General features: G+C 34.1%; 1 protein-coding gene across 5 annotated transcripts in view; it reads left to right on the plus strand.

Annotated features, from left to right (window-relative positions):
* The window catches only part of DOCK7 (dedicator of cytokinesis 7), a 190,291-nt gene that overhangs the window by 81,942 nt on the left and 91,332 nt on the right, over window positions 1–17,017 (plus strand). For all 5 annotated transcript variants that reach the window (XR_005719562.1, XM_040232699.1, XM_040232700.1 and 2 more), the window contains exons 15-18: window positions 8,235–8,352; window positions 11,670–11,740; window positions 15,488–15,626; window positions 16,546–16,647. Coding sequence is in view for 4 of the 5 variants with exons in the window: in XM_040232699.1 (XP_040088633.1) it covers window positions 8,235–8,352; window positions 11,670–11,740; window positions 15,488–15,626; window positions 16,546–16,647 (430 nt within the window). In the remaining variant the exon portion in view is untranslated. The remainder of the gene's footprint in view (window positions 1–8,234; window positions 8,353–11,669; window positions 11,741–15,487; window positions 15,627–16,545; window positions 16,648–17,017) is intronic.

Genomic DNA, 17,017 nt, shown 5'->3' on the forward strand with positions numbered 1-17,017 from the left:
TGTATGGTTATTTATTCCTTATTATTTGTCACTATAATTATTTGTTTGCATATTTTTTTCTTCAGATGATCTATCTAAACCGTGTTTGTATATAATCACAAAATCCCATATCTAAAAGGTATTTCATCCTTTTTCTCTGTTATATTCTATGTCTCTGTGTTCTAGCCTCTTTCCCCTGTACCCACTGGAAGACCAATAGATTATGTGGTTCCAGTGTCAAGAATTATTTGCCCATTATAAATTTTTCTGTAGTTTGTGAACTTGGGAACAATATTCATGATCTAAATTTAATAAAACCTTTCTTTTGATTATTTAGCATTAAGGGCTTTTGGATAGAATGGTTACAGTAGATGTAGTAACCCATCGTGGTTAAGAGTTTCATTCTGGAGAGAGACTGGCTGAATTGGAATCCTGACTCTGCTGTTCTTTAGTTCTGTGAAATTACTTAGCTTTTCTGTATCCCTTTTTTCTTGTCTATCAATTGAAGATAATATATACTTTCTATAGTTTAAAAATTAATATTTTAAAGCACTTAGAGCAATACCTAGTGTTTAGTAAATACAACATGGTATTATGTACCAGCTATTCTTTTGTAATTAGAAAGTCAATGCATTTATGTAGTAGTACAGTAATATTTTATTGATAAATATTATCTAATCTTATGTTAAGATGACATAAGTTGGGAAATTTTTCTAGAATCTGGGTTTTTTTACTTTGGTCTCTTGAACCTTGGTAAGTACAAGGAATTATTTCTTTTGTTTAGCTTGTGTATACTTTTTCTAAGTGTCCAATATAGAACAATATAAGTATTTCTGTTTGTAAGAGAAATAAAGAATGCAAGTAAATAAAAGTATACAAATATTTCCAGTAGTGAAGAAGAAGAGCAAAACATTTTCCCTTTGTTTCATTTTCATTTTACCTTTACCACTGGTACATGTTGTGAAATTATAGAAGTGTATGTTGAACTAGTGAAAAAATTTGAATTTTCCCCCCCTTTTAAAAGGAATATGTTAGTGTTGTGATCATTGGTCATGAAGAGCGTGTTTCGAAGCTTGTCTTAATTGAACTGTCTCCTTTTCTTGCTTGAAACTATTGACCCTGATATTTCATCCACTTTTTAGTTGAGGGGCAATTGAAATGGGCCAACTTCTTGTCTCTATTGTACTCTAAGCTGTTTATTGGTAAGATCTGTATCTGTTTTTAATTTATATTCCATAGAGCACTTCAGTAAATTCCTTACATGTTGGAGAAACAATAAATTTTTATTGAACGAATAAGATAATGATAATTCTTAACATGGGAGTTTTTCAAACATAAAATTTGCATGTAATAGATACTCCTTTTTAGTATTGGAGGTTCTTTACAATGAAAAGAATTTGAAAAGTAGTCCCTTCCAGTGCATGAAAGTAACTGGATAATAATACCAAGGAAAGACTATGTGTAGGAATTTCTTTTTATTTTAGTTAATGTGCTGGAATATTAATACTTTCTGTTGAAGTTATGGTTGTAATGCCTCACATATAATGCTAAGAGAGATTAGAGGCAGTGGTTGCATATTCTTGGTTTATAATATTGTCTTTGGGTAGAAATATCTGGGTAATTTTTTTCTTATAGTAGTTTGACATGTTATGAAATATAATTAAAATAAATAAATTGTCTAATTACAAGCTGTGGAAGAGTGTCAACATGGGAAATGTAATGTGTTTAAACAGAACCCTAACCAGATATAACCAGTAACATTATAAAAACTTAAAATTTTTATGCCAAAGAAAATAAGAAACTAAGCAAAATTAAGACCTAATTTAAGGATTCCCAGTTTCTATTAACTAATACTCAAAACTTCTTAGCTGCATGGAATTATAGGATATCTAGGATCTTTGTTTAAAAAGTGACACAAAGTACCTTTATCCTTTCCCAGGTTGTGCAATCTTATGGAGATTTGACTTCCAAATAAAACACAAGGCATTTTGGATCTTGTATCCCTGTTACTTTGAATATAGTATGTCCCTACTAATTTTTTCCTTTTTAAATGTGATCATTTGTTTTTGAATTAATATGTTTGGTAGAAAGACTAAAAGTAACTGAGAAAAATGTTGATAAATAGAAATATTTATATGAACTAATGAAAAAGTAATATATTAGTTTCCTTTTCTTCTAGAATAGTACTGGCCAATGGAAATACAATTTGAGTTATTTATGTAAAAAACTGAAAAGAGATGAGTGAAATTAATTTGAATATATGTTTTATGTATCTGATATATCAAAAATTACCATTTTAACATACCAGTATGAAATTATTAATTAGATATTTTATGTTCTTTTTTCATACTATCTTCCAAATCTAGTGTGTATTTTATACTTTCAGGGTATGTCAGTTAGAACAGGTACATGTAAAGTACTGTGTAGTCTCCAGGCAAGGATATTGGAGTGGGTAGCCATTCCTTTCTCTAGGGGATCTTCCTGATCCCAGAATCAAACCTGGTCTCCTGCAACACAGGCAGAATTCTTTACTATCTGAGTCACCAGGGAAGCCCTGTACTCTCACTAGACTGTAGTATTGGACAACAAAGGTCCAGAAGGTGAGTGACCTTTGAAGGAATCATTTTATTTATCTTAGCATTTTTTCCCATGTCCATTAACTGGCATTAATAAATGTTTAATTTTTATACTAAAAGTACTTAATGTGGAAACCCAGGTGTTAGAAAATCTTTAAAAAAATAAAAATCCTCACTCTTCACTGTTAACATTTTAGGGTCTGTCATACCAGTTCCCTTGGATGACTGGCTAAATATAATTTTTATTTAACACAAATGAGAGTGTTATATATAGCTCATGTTTTTTATATATGTACATTGATTTAAGACTTTAACATTTTAAAATTCATTTTCATATGAGTGCCTATGTATTTACCATATCCTTTTAAGTGGCTGCACAGTGTTTTATTATATAGATGCACCTTAATTTAATCATCTCCCTATCTTTGATACTTTAAGTTGCTTGTAATTTTCTGATTATAAACAATATGCATAGAAAATATATTTATATTTGTATATAAATATTTTCATATGATAAGTTCATAGATGTTAACTTTCAAAGTAGATTTCTCTTTGCAGATTATCCTAAAAGGATTATGCCGGTTTACATCCCTACCAAAAAGAGATGAGAGTTTCTTTTTTCTCATTAGTTTTTACCAATATTTTAAATGAACAAGACAAAAAATATTGATAAATCTGGTAGGCAAATATATCTAGTTGATTTTGCTGTCTCTCTGTCTTGCTCTCTTTGTGAATTATCTGAGTATTGTCTAAGTCTCCCTCTCCCCATCAAACTCCCTGTCCCATGTTTGTTTGTCTCTTTCTGACCAATTTTAGGAATTATTTACATGTGATGGATATTAAGTCTTTGTCATCTATGTAACATCAGTGTTCTTCCAGTTTGTCCTTTGTCTTCCACTTGTGTTTTTGGTATCCCCTGCTCTGTAGAGGCTTTAAAATTTGTCTTTTATGATTTTTTGTGGCTTATGCTCAGAAATGTCTTCCTTACCTATAGAATATGATCTCTTTAATGCTTTCCTGTTAGTTTTATGGTTTTATTTTTATTATTTAAACTTGGATTTAATCTAGAATTTATTTTGAGAAAGTGGTGAAATAGGAAATCAGCCTTAAAAAAGGCTAGTCAGGTATCTCATATTATTTAAAACTTGGATTTAATCTAAAATTTATTTTGAGAAAGTGGTGAAATAGGAAATCAGCCTTAAAAAAGGCTAGTCAGGTATCTCAACAACTCAGCACTTTTTATTGATCTACCTTTCTCTCTGCTAACTTAAAATTCCTCTGAAGGAATATTACAAATGCAGGATAAAGACTTACTAGGTTAATGTGGAACTTTATTAGTGGAGTTAGTAGTCCAAAGAATGAAAAAGAATCTGGTCTAAATGCGTGCATTTCACCTTCAGAGACAAATTGAATTTAAAATTGTATTGCTTATGTGAGAAATTAAGCATAGCTTAATGTTTAGTTAATTCCCATTTCACTTGAAAATCCAAACTCCAGAAGAGTTAAGTAACAATTTATGTGTGTTCAGTACTATTCATTCGTTCAGTCAGTGATTTATTCATAGGAGAAACTATCCTAGGCATTGGAAATAGAGCAACTAACTAGATAGATAAGGTCCTTGCATTCATGGAGTTTGGCCTTAAGTAAAGGAGATATATAAACAAGAAATAATACATAAACAAGATAAGTTAGGATTATTTGAAGCAGATTATTTGAGTTGCGAATGGAATAACAAAGTGATGTGATGTTTGAGAGGGAAAGTGAGCCTTTCTAAAACTTGAAAGATGGAAAGGGACTGGTTATGTCCACATCCACAAGCTAAAACAGTAGTAATTAGAATGCAGAAATTGAGGGGTGGGAGGAAAGCATGATGTGTTTTGCTGTGCCGTGCTTTTTGCCTGTCTATCTTAAACTTGCAATTTTCTCATTGAAATCTGTGGGCAGATTCTCTAGTTTTTAAGTCCCCTTGTGGGCCCCCAAAGACATTCAGTTTTCATAACATTTATTGTTCTGCATTATGATTATTTGTCTGTTTGATTCTCCCTCCAGACATGAGTTCTATGAAGTCAAGAACTCCCTTATTTTGAGTATCTAGTATACTGTCTACTCAATAAATGTTTGTCACAGTGAGGAATTACAAGCATAATAAAGGCCAGGCTGTTGTCAAGTGCTTTGGATCCTGTTTTCTCTCACCATTTCAGGAATCTTACATTCTTGTCTATGTGTGCAAACTCTGTCTCACCTACATTCTTTCCATTAGGAGTTAATCACACTTCAACCTTTCCAGTCTTAAAAAGCTTCCCAAATCCCCATGTTTTGTCTCCAAATATCTTTCTCCCTTTCTCAGCTCTACTCTTCAGAATTTTACTTGCTTCATTTTTTTCGTGCCTACTACTCTTGAATCTTACTTTTGTCTGTTTTCAGCCTAAAATTATCAGTGACTTGTGCTCAGTTGCTCAGTTGTGTTCAGTTTTCTGTGACCCCATGCACTGTAGCCCTCCAGGCTCCTCTGTCCATGGAATTTTCCAGGCAAGAATATTGGGGTGGGTTGCCATTTCCTCCTCCAGGGGATCTTTCCGACCCAGGGACTGAACCCATGTCTCTTGTGTCTGCTGCATTGCAGGTGAATTCTTTATCACTAGTGCCATCTGGTTTGATTAATAATTTTTCCTGTAGTGCTAAAAGGGTAAGAACTTCAAGAGCATACCTATGGTGCTTTACACTTCTACCAGTTATTTCAGAAAAAAGGTAAAGAGTTGGTCTATGAAAGCCTTATTTGCAGTAGCCAAGATATGGAAGCAACCTAAGTGTCTATCAGCAGATGAATGGGTAGAGAAGCTGTGGTGTGTTTATGTGATGTTGCTGAATTCAGTTGACATTTTTCATTTCTTTCCTCATGTGGTCCCTGAATAGCATTTGATGCTTAACTCTTTAATTCTACTTGTAATTTCTTTCTTTTACTTCCATGTCACTATACTCTCAAGGTTTTCCTTCTGCTTCTTTGTAGGTGACTGATCAGTCTTTGTAGGCTCATCCTCTCCCGGATGACCACAAGATCTTGGAGTTCCTTAAGACTCCTTTGTTTGAATAACACGCAATGAGTAATTAAATGATACTTTAGTTCTCTCATAGTTAATGTCCTTGGCAGTGATTTTCAGCATAGGAAAAATGGTATAGATGCAAGATAGAAAAGAAGAAATAAAAGCGTTATAGTCTTGAATGTGAATTATCACTATGAAGTTAGGTATATTTCATGTTAAAAGCATTCTCCTAACTCTTTCAAAAGAAGAAACAATGAGTAACCCACAATTAGTGGCCTGGAAAAACATTTTCCACTTTATAAGCCACAGCTCCTTGGAGAAATAGCTGATTCCAGGTTTGGAAAGAAAGTGTATAAGAAGAACCTGAAACAAGAAGAGCCTGGAATTAGCAAGAAGCTGTGGAAGACTAGTATGACTGAATCAAAGGGCTTATGAGCCAGTTTGAATTGACCTTTTCACTTGTCAAGGATGATGCAATTTGAACACCAGTAAAGATAGTAACTGCAAAATATTTAAACCTGTTAATATGTTTGATTCACTAATCTATAAGTGATGCTTTAAAAAAATTGATCCCTTTTAGAGGAATGTAATGTACCAACTGATTATTTTGAAAACTGGCAGATAATGGAAAAGAATGAAGCATTTATTCTTGCTTCTCATATAATGAATGGCTCACCGGCAAAGCAAATAGTAAATAAGGAAAAGTGCTTTTCATAGAGATATTTCAGCTTATAAATATAGAAACAGTGATAGAATATTACCTTTTGGCAACCCTTAATGAGTTAATGTATTTAGGCATGGATCATCATTATCTACTAATTGCGCAGAAAGAGAAACAACAACCAAACATTTTCCTCCTGATAGAAGGATACAATATCGTTTATGTCTTATCCCTGACATTTGTCCTATCTTATGACTTAATGTCTTATCTCTGAAATTTGACCAAAGGTCTAGATTCAACTTTCAGTTTATAGAAAACACAGAGGCACATGTTAAATGTTACTACAGGGTGCAGTCAGTAAAATCTAGCCTTTGGAAAAATCTACACAAAAATAATTCTGTTTCTTCAGCAAATGCCATAGCAGTGGTAGAAGATGAAAAGACGTCATTGTGATCAACTCAGTATCTGTCTCTTTCTCCCATAGCTACTGCATACTTCTCTCACAACACAGCACTGTTCTGAAATGTTCTTGTTTATAGGTATTTCCCTGCCACTAAATGTGTGATGATACCTTTTCCTCTTTTGAATCTTGTCATTTTTAACTTTTGACATTTTAAGTATAGTGTGTCTTGATGTGGGTCTCTGAGTTCATCTTTGGAACTCTCTGAATGTCCTAGAACTAGATGTCTATATCTTTCCTCAGATTGGAGATGTTTTCTGCCATTATTTCTTCACAATTTTCCATAAGTAGGTTAATGCCACTATACATCCTGCTTTGGAACCTGCTTTTTTTTCATTCAACATGCTGGGTATCTCTTTCTTCACTAATAAATACTGCTGTACATTTTCATTTTGGGGATTCTGATATGTATTTGTCTTATTAGTATGTCTTAATTAGCCCAGTACTGATGAACAGATTTCTTTATAATTATTTATAACTATTTCCTAATATAAACAATGTCATGAGTTTCTTTGAACACATGCATTTGTACATATGTGTGGTTCTTTCCTTAGACTAGAGATGGGGTTGTTAGGTCAAAGAGTATGTTCATTTAAAATTTCTGTATTACCCTACCACCTTCCAGAAAATTTAGACCTATTTTCATTGCCCCAGTATTTGATTAGGAGGGTTTTATTATACTTGAAGTTCTGTTCATCTGCTGTCAGCAAGCGCTAGCCTTCAGGTAAAGTAATTCTCAATCTTTTTTTCTTTTAAAAAAAAAGTCATTTTTAATTGGAGGATAATCATTTTACAATATTGTGTTGGTTTCTGCCGTATAACAACATGAATCAGCCATAATCTATTTTTTCTTTTCTTTTGAAGCCCTCTATTTTGATGCTTTTTCTTGAATTATTTCTCATCTCTGTATTGGCAGCAGGTACTGCTACCAGCAGCTGTGTAAGGTGCAACTGGGCTTATGTCAATTGATTGTAGAGTAATATGTGATTTTCTTATAGTAGCTATCTAATACTGTTATACCTACCATATTGCCATATGTGTTTTTTGAACAATAATGTAGAATATTATACCTCTTAAAACCTTGATCACATTTATACAAAATGCCTTATTTATAAATGTCATCCTGTAAGATAATATTAGAATTGTCTTTTAATTTCTTAATAATGTTTCTATCCTCACTTGTTTATTTCTCAGAAGCCTCTTTTAGAGGAAATAACACATTTTGAAGTCTGACTGAACTGTATTCTGATTTCAGCTTTGCCACTTGGTTGTATGTGAAAATCTCTTAACTTTTCTGGGCCTCAATTCATCTGTAAAGTAGGGGTATATTTGATTGCTGTCTGTTTGAATGATTACTCTAAGGATCAAATCTAACATCGTATGTAAAAACAGCATAGTGTCTGTAGAGCAAATGCTGATAATTCAGTCTTTGTTCACCTGTTTCTTTTGTAGTGTGTAGTAGTGATACATAGTGCTTTCAGATATGTTCACTATCATGTATACTATTGCTTTCACAGAAACCTTCTCTACATATACCCTCAGAGTCTCAATTTTGCCAACCGTCAAGGTTCTGCCAGAAATATAACAGTGAGAGTCCAGTTTATGTATGGGGAGGATCCTAGCAATGCCATGCCGGTAAGATATGCTCTTTACAATTTCTATTCTTCATATGTGGTTCAGATGGTGGTGGCGGGGGTATCACTTGGTTGGCAGGTCTAAACTGGAAATTAATGTGATCTTGTAAACCGTATTTCTGACTTCATTACTTCCTGTACAGGTAGTAATGAGTTTACTAGAAGTCTTGTTTATTGAGGACTTGGTATATGCTAGGCTCTTCCAGAGATACAAAGATGAATAAGACTTGTAATTTAGAGGATATAAGAACAACACATGAGATTCAAAAATAGTGAACTTCAGAAGAGGGCCAGATCAGAATCACCTAGGATGCTCTTAACAGAGCACAGGTAGCTCTTCTCTTTGCTTGCATCTGTGATTCTGATTCCCTTCCTTTGGAATAAAAGGGCAGGTAAGGGAGGTGGAAAGTGGTGGGCAGTAAATGGGGGCTGAAAATGCTTTCTAATAATTCTAATTTGTATGTTTCTTCTCACCTTGGTTGAGAACCTCTGGCAATAGTTCTCAGCTTTGGCTGCATTTTACACTCACACAGGAAGCTTTTAAGCCCAGACTGAATCTCATTCCAATTAGAGGGACACCAGGCGGATACCATTATTTTTTAAATCCCCCCAAGGGATTACAGCTTTCTTGGTAGCTCAGACAGTAAAGAATCTGCCTGCAATCTTGGAGACCTGGGTTTGATCCCTAGGTTGGGAAGATCCGCTGGAGAAGGAAAGGCAATCCACTCCAGTATTCTTGTCTGGAGAATTCTGTGTACAGAGGAGCCTGGCTGGCTACAGTCAGTGGGGTCGCAAAGAGTCAGACACCACTGAGGGACTAACACTTTCAAGGGATTAAATTTTCAGCTAATACTGAGAACCCAAGGTATGTGCTAATTATTAGAAGATTGATAGTATATAGGGATTCAAAGGCCTAGATGGTCAGAGGAAGGAAAGGATGCCTGAGAAGTGGTTAAAATGTTTTAACAGTGGGTCTAGACCATGGGGGAAGGAAGACCGTTCATGCTGGAGAATGTTCTTCAGCGGAGGTAGAATGGTGAGTTGCCAGTGAGCTAGAACAATGCAAGATAAGTCAGAAATAGTAAACTGAGGCCAGACTAGGGAGGGTCTTGACTGCCCACATGGTCATTAAGGACTTTTGGGACACTAATAAATGCAGGTTCCATGAAAGCAGATTTTTAACTTATGGAGTAGGAGCATCTGCAGATGTTCACCCTCTGAGAGAACCTTTGTGGATTGAAAATGAGCTAAGAACAGGTGCATTATTTACAGTTTTATTTTGGCCTTCTATGTGAGTCATTTGAATGAAGTCCTTTTGATTTTCTACTTACTAAGAAAACTAGTTTCATTTCCACTATAGCCTCAATTTCATCAGCATTTACACAAATTATTCATCTTTGTATTCTTCTATGGCAGCTTTTTCAGGTCTTTGCATATAATGCATGCTGAGCAAATATTTCAATAAATGTAGAATTTACTCTTGAGGTTTGGAATGAGCATTTCATGCTTTTAACTAGCTCTTCATTTCTGCTGAAGGACTGAATGTACCGTCATTGTTAATGAAAAGATACTGGACGGTGAAAATAGATGCTTTATTATCCTGTATGTGAATGGTCATATGAATTTGAGCTTATGACAAACGTAGTGTATGTAAAATAATTTGTTTTTATTTTTTGCCTAACAAACTCTTCCTTGTCTTAGCATATATATGGCCTCCTCTGCAGCATCCCAGCTGCATCCAGCCATATTGGTGGTTAGACCACTCTTTCTTTTGGTGCTGCCATAGTGTCTTCACACTTCTTTTACAGGCTGCTTCATTTATGATTATATGTTTATTTCTTTACCTTGTCCACTAGACTGTGAGCTCCTTGAGGGCAGGGACCATATCTTACTCATATCTGTATCTTGATGCCTGTCATAGTGCTTGACATAATTGATGCTCAGTTCATGTTGATGAATGATTACAAATACATGTTAAATGGTCAAAGGAACACTTTCCACTTTATTTCATGCATGTTATGAAAGTAAATTACTTTGTGAAAAACAATAGCTTCTCAGAGGGGAAAAATGTACTGCATTCCATTCACTTGTGTATTAATGTTATGAAACTATAATGCTTTTATGTTTATATGAGTGGCTGGTTTGAAAGAATATATAACCAGACATTTGCTTATTTTTGTGTTTGCTTATTTTTTAAAATGACTGTTAAAATGGGTCTTAAGATAAATTTTGATCAAATAACATGATATGATAATATCATAAATTTCATAATTCTGGCACTGAAGCAACATTTTTATTAAAACATAGTAAGATATTCTTAGAAAATTTTTGAAATTAGACATATCTAGGAGAGTCATAATTATTCTACTTTTACATACTCTTAAAAGGACCTGCAAAAAGAAACATATATACCTGTTATTATGTTCTTTTTATTTGAGGATGGTGCCAGTTAACCCCTTCTCATGAGGAGTAAACTTTGAGTTATTTTTACCACTTGTGTGATAGAAGTGTGATGACCTGTCCACATACCTATTCATGCATGTGTAGAATGACTGGCCAGACTTAAAGGTTTAATTTGTGACTAGATAACATTGTAAGCGTGCCACATTGGAATCATAGCTGTGACCTTGACATCAATAAGACATTTATCTAGTCAGCTGCCCTAATTAACCATAGCATGGTTGGGTAGAATTCACGAGACGGATATATAAGACTGAATTATTTTACCTCAAAAATGTCGCTAAAACTTTTAGAAACATCCAGTCTCTAAAAGTAGTAATTTTTTTTTTTTAAGTGGTGGATTAAAAAAAGCATAAGTAAGAATAGAAGACTGGAGCTCCTCTTTCATTGTAGAGTAGCTTACAGTAAGGATACAGAGCTTGACCAAAATTAGGATATTTTAATAGAAATCATTTATATTTGACATTTAGAATTATTGTTGTTTTAGTAGAGAAGCCACCGATTTGTATAGTAGATATATGTCACCATTCTAGGATTGTACTCTTATATAAATTCCAAATTATGTACTACAGCTAGATTTTAAAATGAATTCTTTACCTTCTTCAAGAAAAAGGAAAGAAATGTACCTTATTGCCCAATAGATATAATGGATAGAAACTTTCTGAATGTTTGAATGTCAGATGGGTGTGTAGTTGAAAAGAAATTTACAGTTAAGCAATTGAACTTATAGGCACATGTTCTTCATTGGGCTGATTTTGCCCTTTGTTCTCAGTTATTAAATCAGACCAATTCTTACATAGATATGAAACATCTAGCATTTATTACAACAAAGTTTCAACATGCTGTTATTTGTTACAGGTAATCTTTGGTAAATCTAGCTGTTCAGAATTTTCAAAGGAAGCCTATACAGCCGTAGTATATCATAACAGGTACTGAATTCAAATATTTCTTTCAAAGTTACTCACTTCTCAGTGGCATTGTTAGCTCTCACATTAGTGTGTTTACTGAATGCTTTGCTGCACTGAATGTGCAAATTCAAGACAGCCAACATCAGAATTTTAAATTTCAACCTGTAGATATACATTCTCTCCACAGACATCTCAAAGTTAAGACTTTATATACAAAACATCTTTTCTGTCAAATTCTCTGATCCTTTCATTTTTTATTATATTGTTGATTACCATTGTGGCCTCTGGTCTTTTGGTCTCTCGCTGTTGTTTTCACCTACACTTTGTAGTTTTACTTAAATCTCTACTAAGCTTGCACCCAAGTGCAACATCCAGTAAACTGGTGCAGCATCCAATAAATCTTTGCCTTAGTGACTTTCCATTTTAGTTCTTTGGAAAATTGATTGTTAACTCTGGATAACGTAATTTCTGCTTTCTTTCTCCTCCTCCTTTCTGTTCTTCCTCCTCTACCTTCTCCTCCTCCTCCTCTTCTACCATCCCCACCTCTTCCCCTCCCTCACTCACCTTCCCCTGCTCCTACCCTAACCCCTCCTTTTTCTTTTTTTTTATTACTGGGTGCTATTGGAGAAAAATAAAAATTGTGCCCATTGAGGCCGTCACGACTTACTGTTATTTTATCACATGATGAGGCAACAGTATTTTACCTTCTCTTGGCCCCACTACTCTTTGGTAAATTTAGTTGGCATCACTTTTTTGCCCTCTCTCCCGTTTGGCGGTGGCTATTTTAAGCTTTTCTTCCCCTTCCTGCGGCTCCCACCTCTTTTCTGTTTGCTACTCATAGTGTTCCTGCCTTACGAAGTCGATTGAGACCATCTAACTTGATATCTGTGAACCTCTATGCTTTTCATCCCAGATTATCTCTGTGTGGATCTGCCTTTCCTCTGTTATGAAGTTGGTAATGGTCCACTCCCTCCCTCAGTGTGGATCTTTTCATCTCTGCTCTCAAAGAATCTTCTCCAACCTCTGCAGAGTGTGACTCCATCAGTTACTCCTTTCCTTAACATCATCGGCCTTCTGCTCCATTGGCTCCGTCTCTTATCGCCACAGAATTTGTTTCTTAGATACTTACAAAAGCAAAAGTCTTTATTCACTGCTGTTATGTAGCATGGCTTTTCCTTACCCTCCCTAAAACTTTCTTCTTTCTTACCTTTATTTTATGGCCCTCTCTCGGTTTACTTTTTTCCTATAATAATTATTCTAATTTTTCTTTAAAACATACGCCTTCCACACAAAACACTAAAATTTTGCCTTTAACCTTCTTTTTCTGTAGTATTCTCTGCCTAAGTAATCTTGTATGTATTCCAGAATCACCTTCAATGAAACCGCTACTACTCTACCTTTATGTGGCTTGTTCTCACTCTTTATTTTCCGTCCTAACCTTCTTTCTGAGGTATAGACGTGCATTTTCAGATCTTTTAGGTGTATTCATTTGAATGCCTGCTTCCTTCTTAATTTCCATGTGTTTATTCTTGACTCTCTTCCTAAACCAATCTCTCCCTGTTCTTATTAATGGTACCACCATTTTTCCAGTTGCTCTGACTCAGAACGTAAACCATTCTTAACTTCCTTCTTAATGTCTCTAATCCAGTCATCTTTTACTTCTTAATGTTTATATTTCTGCTCCATTACAAACATATCCTGTGCTGTCCTGTTTCTGGGCCTTTCTTGGATCTTTTTTCTTTTATAATACTAATTCCCTCTATTTATTGAACTACTCATAGTTTAAGGCCCATATCATGCATCTCTTCCTAGAGACAGTTCCTTGATCCCAAACTTGAAATAATCTGTTCAGTTCTTCTCTTGAAACACTTAACCTTATATGCTCTCTACCAGGGGTCAGCAAACTTTTCTAAAAAGGGTCGAATAGTATATATTTTAGGACTTGTGCACCATCTGCTCTTTTGTAACTGCTCAGCCCTGTTGTTGTAGTGCAAAAGTAGCCATGCACAGTAAGTTGCAAGTAAACGGGCATGGCTGTCTGCCAATAAAAATTTTTAATGGACTCTGAAATTTAAATCTCATTCAGTATTTTAAGTGAAATATTATTTGTTTGAATTTTTAACCACTTAAAAATATAAAAATCATTTTTTACTTTGTAGGCTGTACAAAACCAAGTGATGAACTGGATTTGGCCTGTGGCCGTAGTTTGCCAACCCCTGCTTTATAGCATAGCTGTTGATATATGTTTGTCTTACTTATACTTCTGCTAAACATATATTTTTTTAGGGTTTTTAAAAAATATTCATCTTTAAAACCTCCGTAAAAGTCACACAGTGCTTATTAGCCTAATGGTGGGTAAATAAAAATACTTATTGATGAATAACTCTTAGGTGTTTAATTTTCCGTAAGAACCTTCACATACTGATTTCAGGAAGGAAATGAACTGAAACACTAAATACCAGGAAACATGGAGAAAGAAGGTTGTAATTTCAGTTTGTGGCTGAGTCTTTATTTTGTTCCTCTCAGCATTAGTAGAATTAAAATGATAGAGTCGAACACTACTAGTAAATACAACTCTCTCATAATTCAGGGGTGATTAGTAAGTAATACGATCTATAGCGTCCTATATTCACTGAAGTCAAAAAATTATCAAATGGCAGGCATTAACTATCTTTCTTTAAACTTTATGCCCCTTACCTGTTAGCATTTTTGACGCTTATTTGAGATGGAAGAATATTTGATGTATTTAGCATCAGAGGAAAATCCCTAGTTGGTGGGATGGCTTTCACTTTAAAGATAATTGGAGCCATACAGTTTGGATGTATTTTCATTGTAGATAACTCTGAGAGCTACTAACCAAATATGGAAGGTTGGGATACTAAGGTTCTCTCTCTTTTAACTCTATATCATAAATAGCAGTCATGATGCTATTTATGATATACCATAGAAATGCATATGCTTATACCATAGAAATACCCATAGGGCCACTCTCAATAAACATTGAGATGCAAGTTCTATTGGTTTGATCAGATGTGATATTTGTTGTATTCCTATAGTAGCTGTGTGCACTTTCAAGCAGTGGGACACATGCAATTGTGGGTGTTCTCTGATTTTTTTTTTCTGTTCTTTTTTCTCTTTTCCTTTTTTTTTTAAGCTGTCAGTCAATAACTAGTCCATGTTTTTGGTAACATTATTTCTTTGGCAATGGGATAATAAATACAAGATATTCTATAGAGAGCCCATCTTGATACCAGATTGTCTGAACCTATCATTTTTCTTTTTTTAAAAAACAGAAAGATAAACAAATTAGTCTTAATATAAAGCTGTACTCCTATAAAAGAAAAATGTTTTTCTATGGTATGGTTATGAGATATACTATAAAAAACTTATTTTTCTATGTAATACATATCTAGATTGGTTATAAATATAGAAAGCCTTGCCCTAGTTCCTCTCCTATACAGTTTCCAATCTAATGAAGATCTGAGCATCAAGGTGGTGATTAGTAATGAATTTTCAAATAGTAGGATTACTCAACCCATTAATGAAAATGGGATGAGAAATTTCAGAAACAGTGACAGCTCCCTCATCTGGAAGTGTAGGAGTTAGTTACTTAGAGTTTGGAAATAAAAATACTTTGGACTAGAAGAAAAATTAAGCATGAATCATGAAATTAATTTAAAAATTACTCAGGTGTACAAATGCAGTAATTATTTATTTTGAACACATTATTGATTATTGATCTGTTTTGTTTTGTTTTTTTGTATGAAGGTCTCCTGATTTTCATGAAGAAATCAAGGTTAAACTCCCTGCTACTTTAACTGACCATCATCACTTGCTTTTTACTTTTTATCATGTTAGTTGTCAACAAAAACAAAATACTCCTCTTGAAACTCCTGTTGGATACACAGTAAGTATATTTTTGTTATTTAGCTCTTTGATCATAAAAATAATTACAATATTTAAGATATACTTTGTGTCCATTATTATTTGAGGATTCCTTATCTGATTCTCCACATTGGTTAGGAAGGGTAATCATAACAAGAAAATGCTCATTAATATAGTTAACTAATGTAATTAATTAACTAACATGTTTAAACACTTAGGTGTTGGTCCTCATTATTGTATATTTATCCAACATTACTGTGTAAATATAACAGTTTTAAGGGTTCTTCAGAAGAAAATGGTTTGAATGTAACATAACTGAAAGAGACCTCTGGTAATTAAAACCCCTTTCAGTTGCCTTAGTTAAAGCAATTAAAACCCGTATTTTTTGAAAATCATTGCTTTTGAATTATAAACCTAAGATGAATACATCATACTGTGCTAATCACAGTTTTGTCAGAAAGGTGTGCCTTCACCCAAAAGAGAAAAACTAACGTTTGATTCATATTTTTTGTCTTCAGTTTATGACATGAATTTTGCTAAATGTTAGAAAATAAGTTTGTCATACTCTTTAGTTTTATTTTCAACATTTATGTCTAATCAAATCTTTCTTTCCCTATTTACATTGGCACATTACCCCAGTTTAAAATTGATTCACTTTATGGCCTTTTTCTGCTGCCAACTTTCCTTTGCCTAATAAGGACCTACTATAGATTTAAATATTGCATAGTTAGTAATAATGGCTTGGGGATCCTTCTCAAGCCATGGGGAAACTTCTAAAGATGAAATAAAGGCCTAATTATTATTATTACATACATAATTAAATCCCTCGGTATTTAGTGATGTGAGGCTAATTTGGCTTTTACCATGTTCTTGAAACAGATTTTTGAAGTAATATTAATAACAAACATTTAAATTAATGTTATTTCTTTTTTATTTAAAAGTGGATACCAATGCTTCAGAATGGACGATTGAAGACTGGGCAGTTTTGCCTACCAGTCTCACTGGAAAAACCACCACAGGCTTATTCTGTACTGTCTCCTGAGGTCAGTATCTCTCATGTTGAAATTCTGCAGATTCAGTGAAATGAGTTTTTCATTACAAAGGTAGTTTTCTCAAACTTCTAAGTATATATATAGTGAAGTACTGTTATTTTCTCCTATAATTAAAATTACTCTATAGAATACTCTGAAGCATTTATATGTTGTTGATTTTTTCCCCTAATCTCATATACCTTTGAAAGGCAGTGTAGTATGGTTTCCAAGACTTCACTGCTCAGTTATGTGACCTCAGGTAAGTTTCTTACTCTGCTAAATTGTTGAAGTCCTAGACCCCAGTGTGATAGCTTTTGGAGATGGGGGCCTTTGGGAGGTAATTAGGTTAGATGAGGTCATGAGGGTGGGGCCTCATGCTTGG

This window comes from Oryx dammah, unplaced genomic scaffold (genome assembly GCF_014754425.2).
Source record: "Oryx dammah isolate SB20612 unplaced genomic scaffold, SCBI_Odam_1.1 HiC_scaffold_28, whole genome shotgun sequence".
Classification (NCBI taxonomy): Eukaryota; Metazoa; Chordata; class Mammalia; order Artiodactyla; family Bovidae; genus Oryx; species Oryx dammah.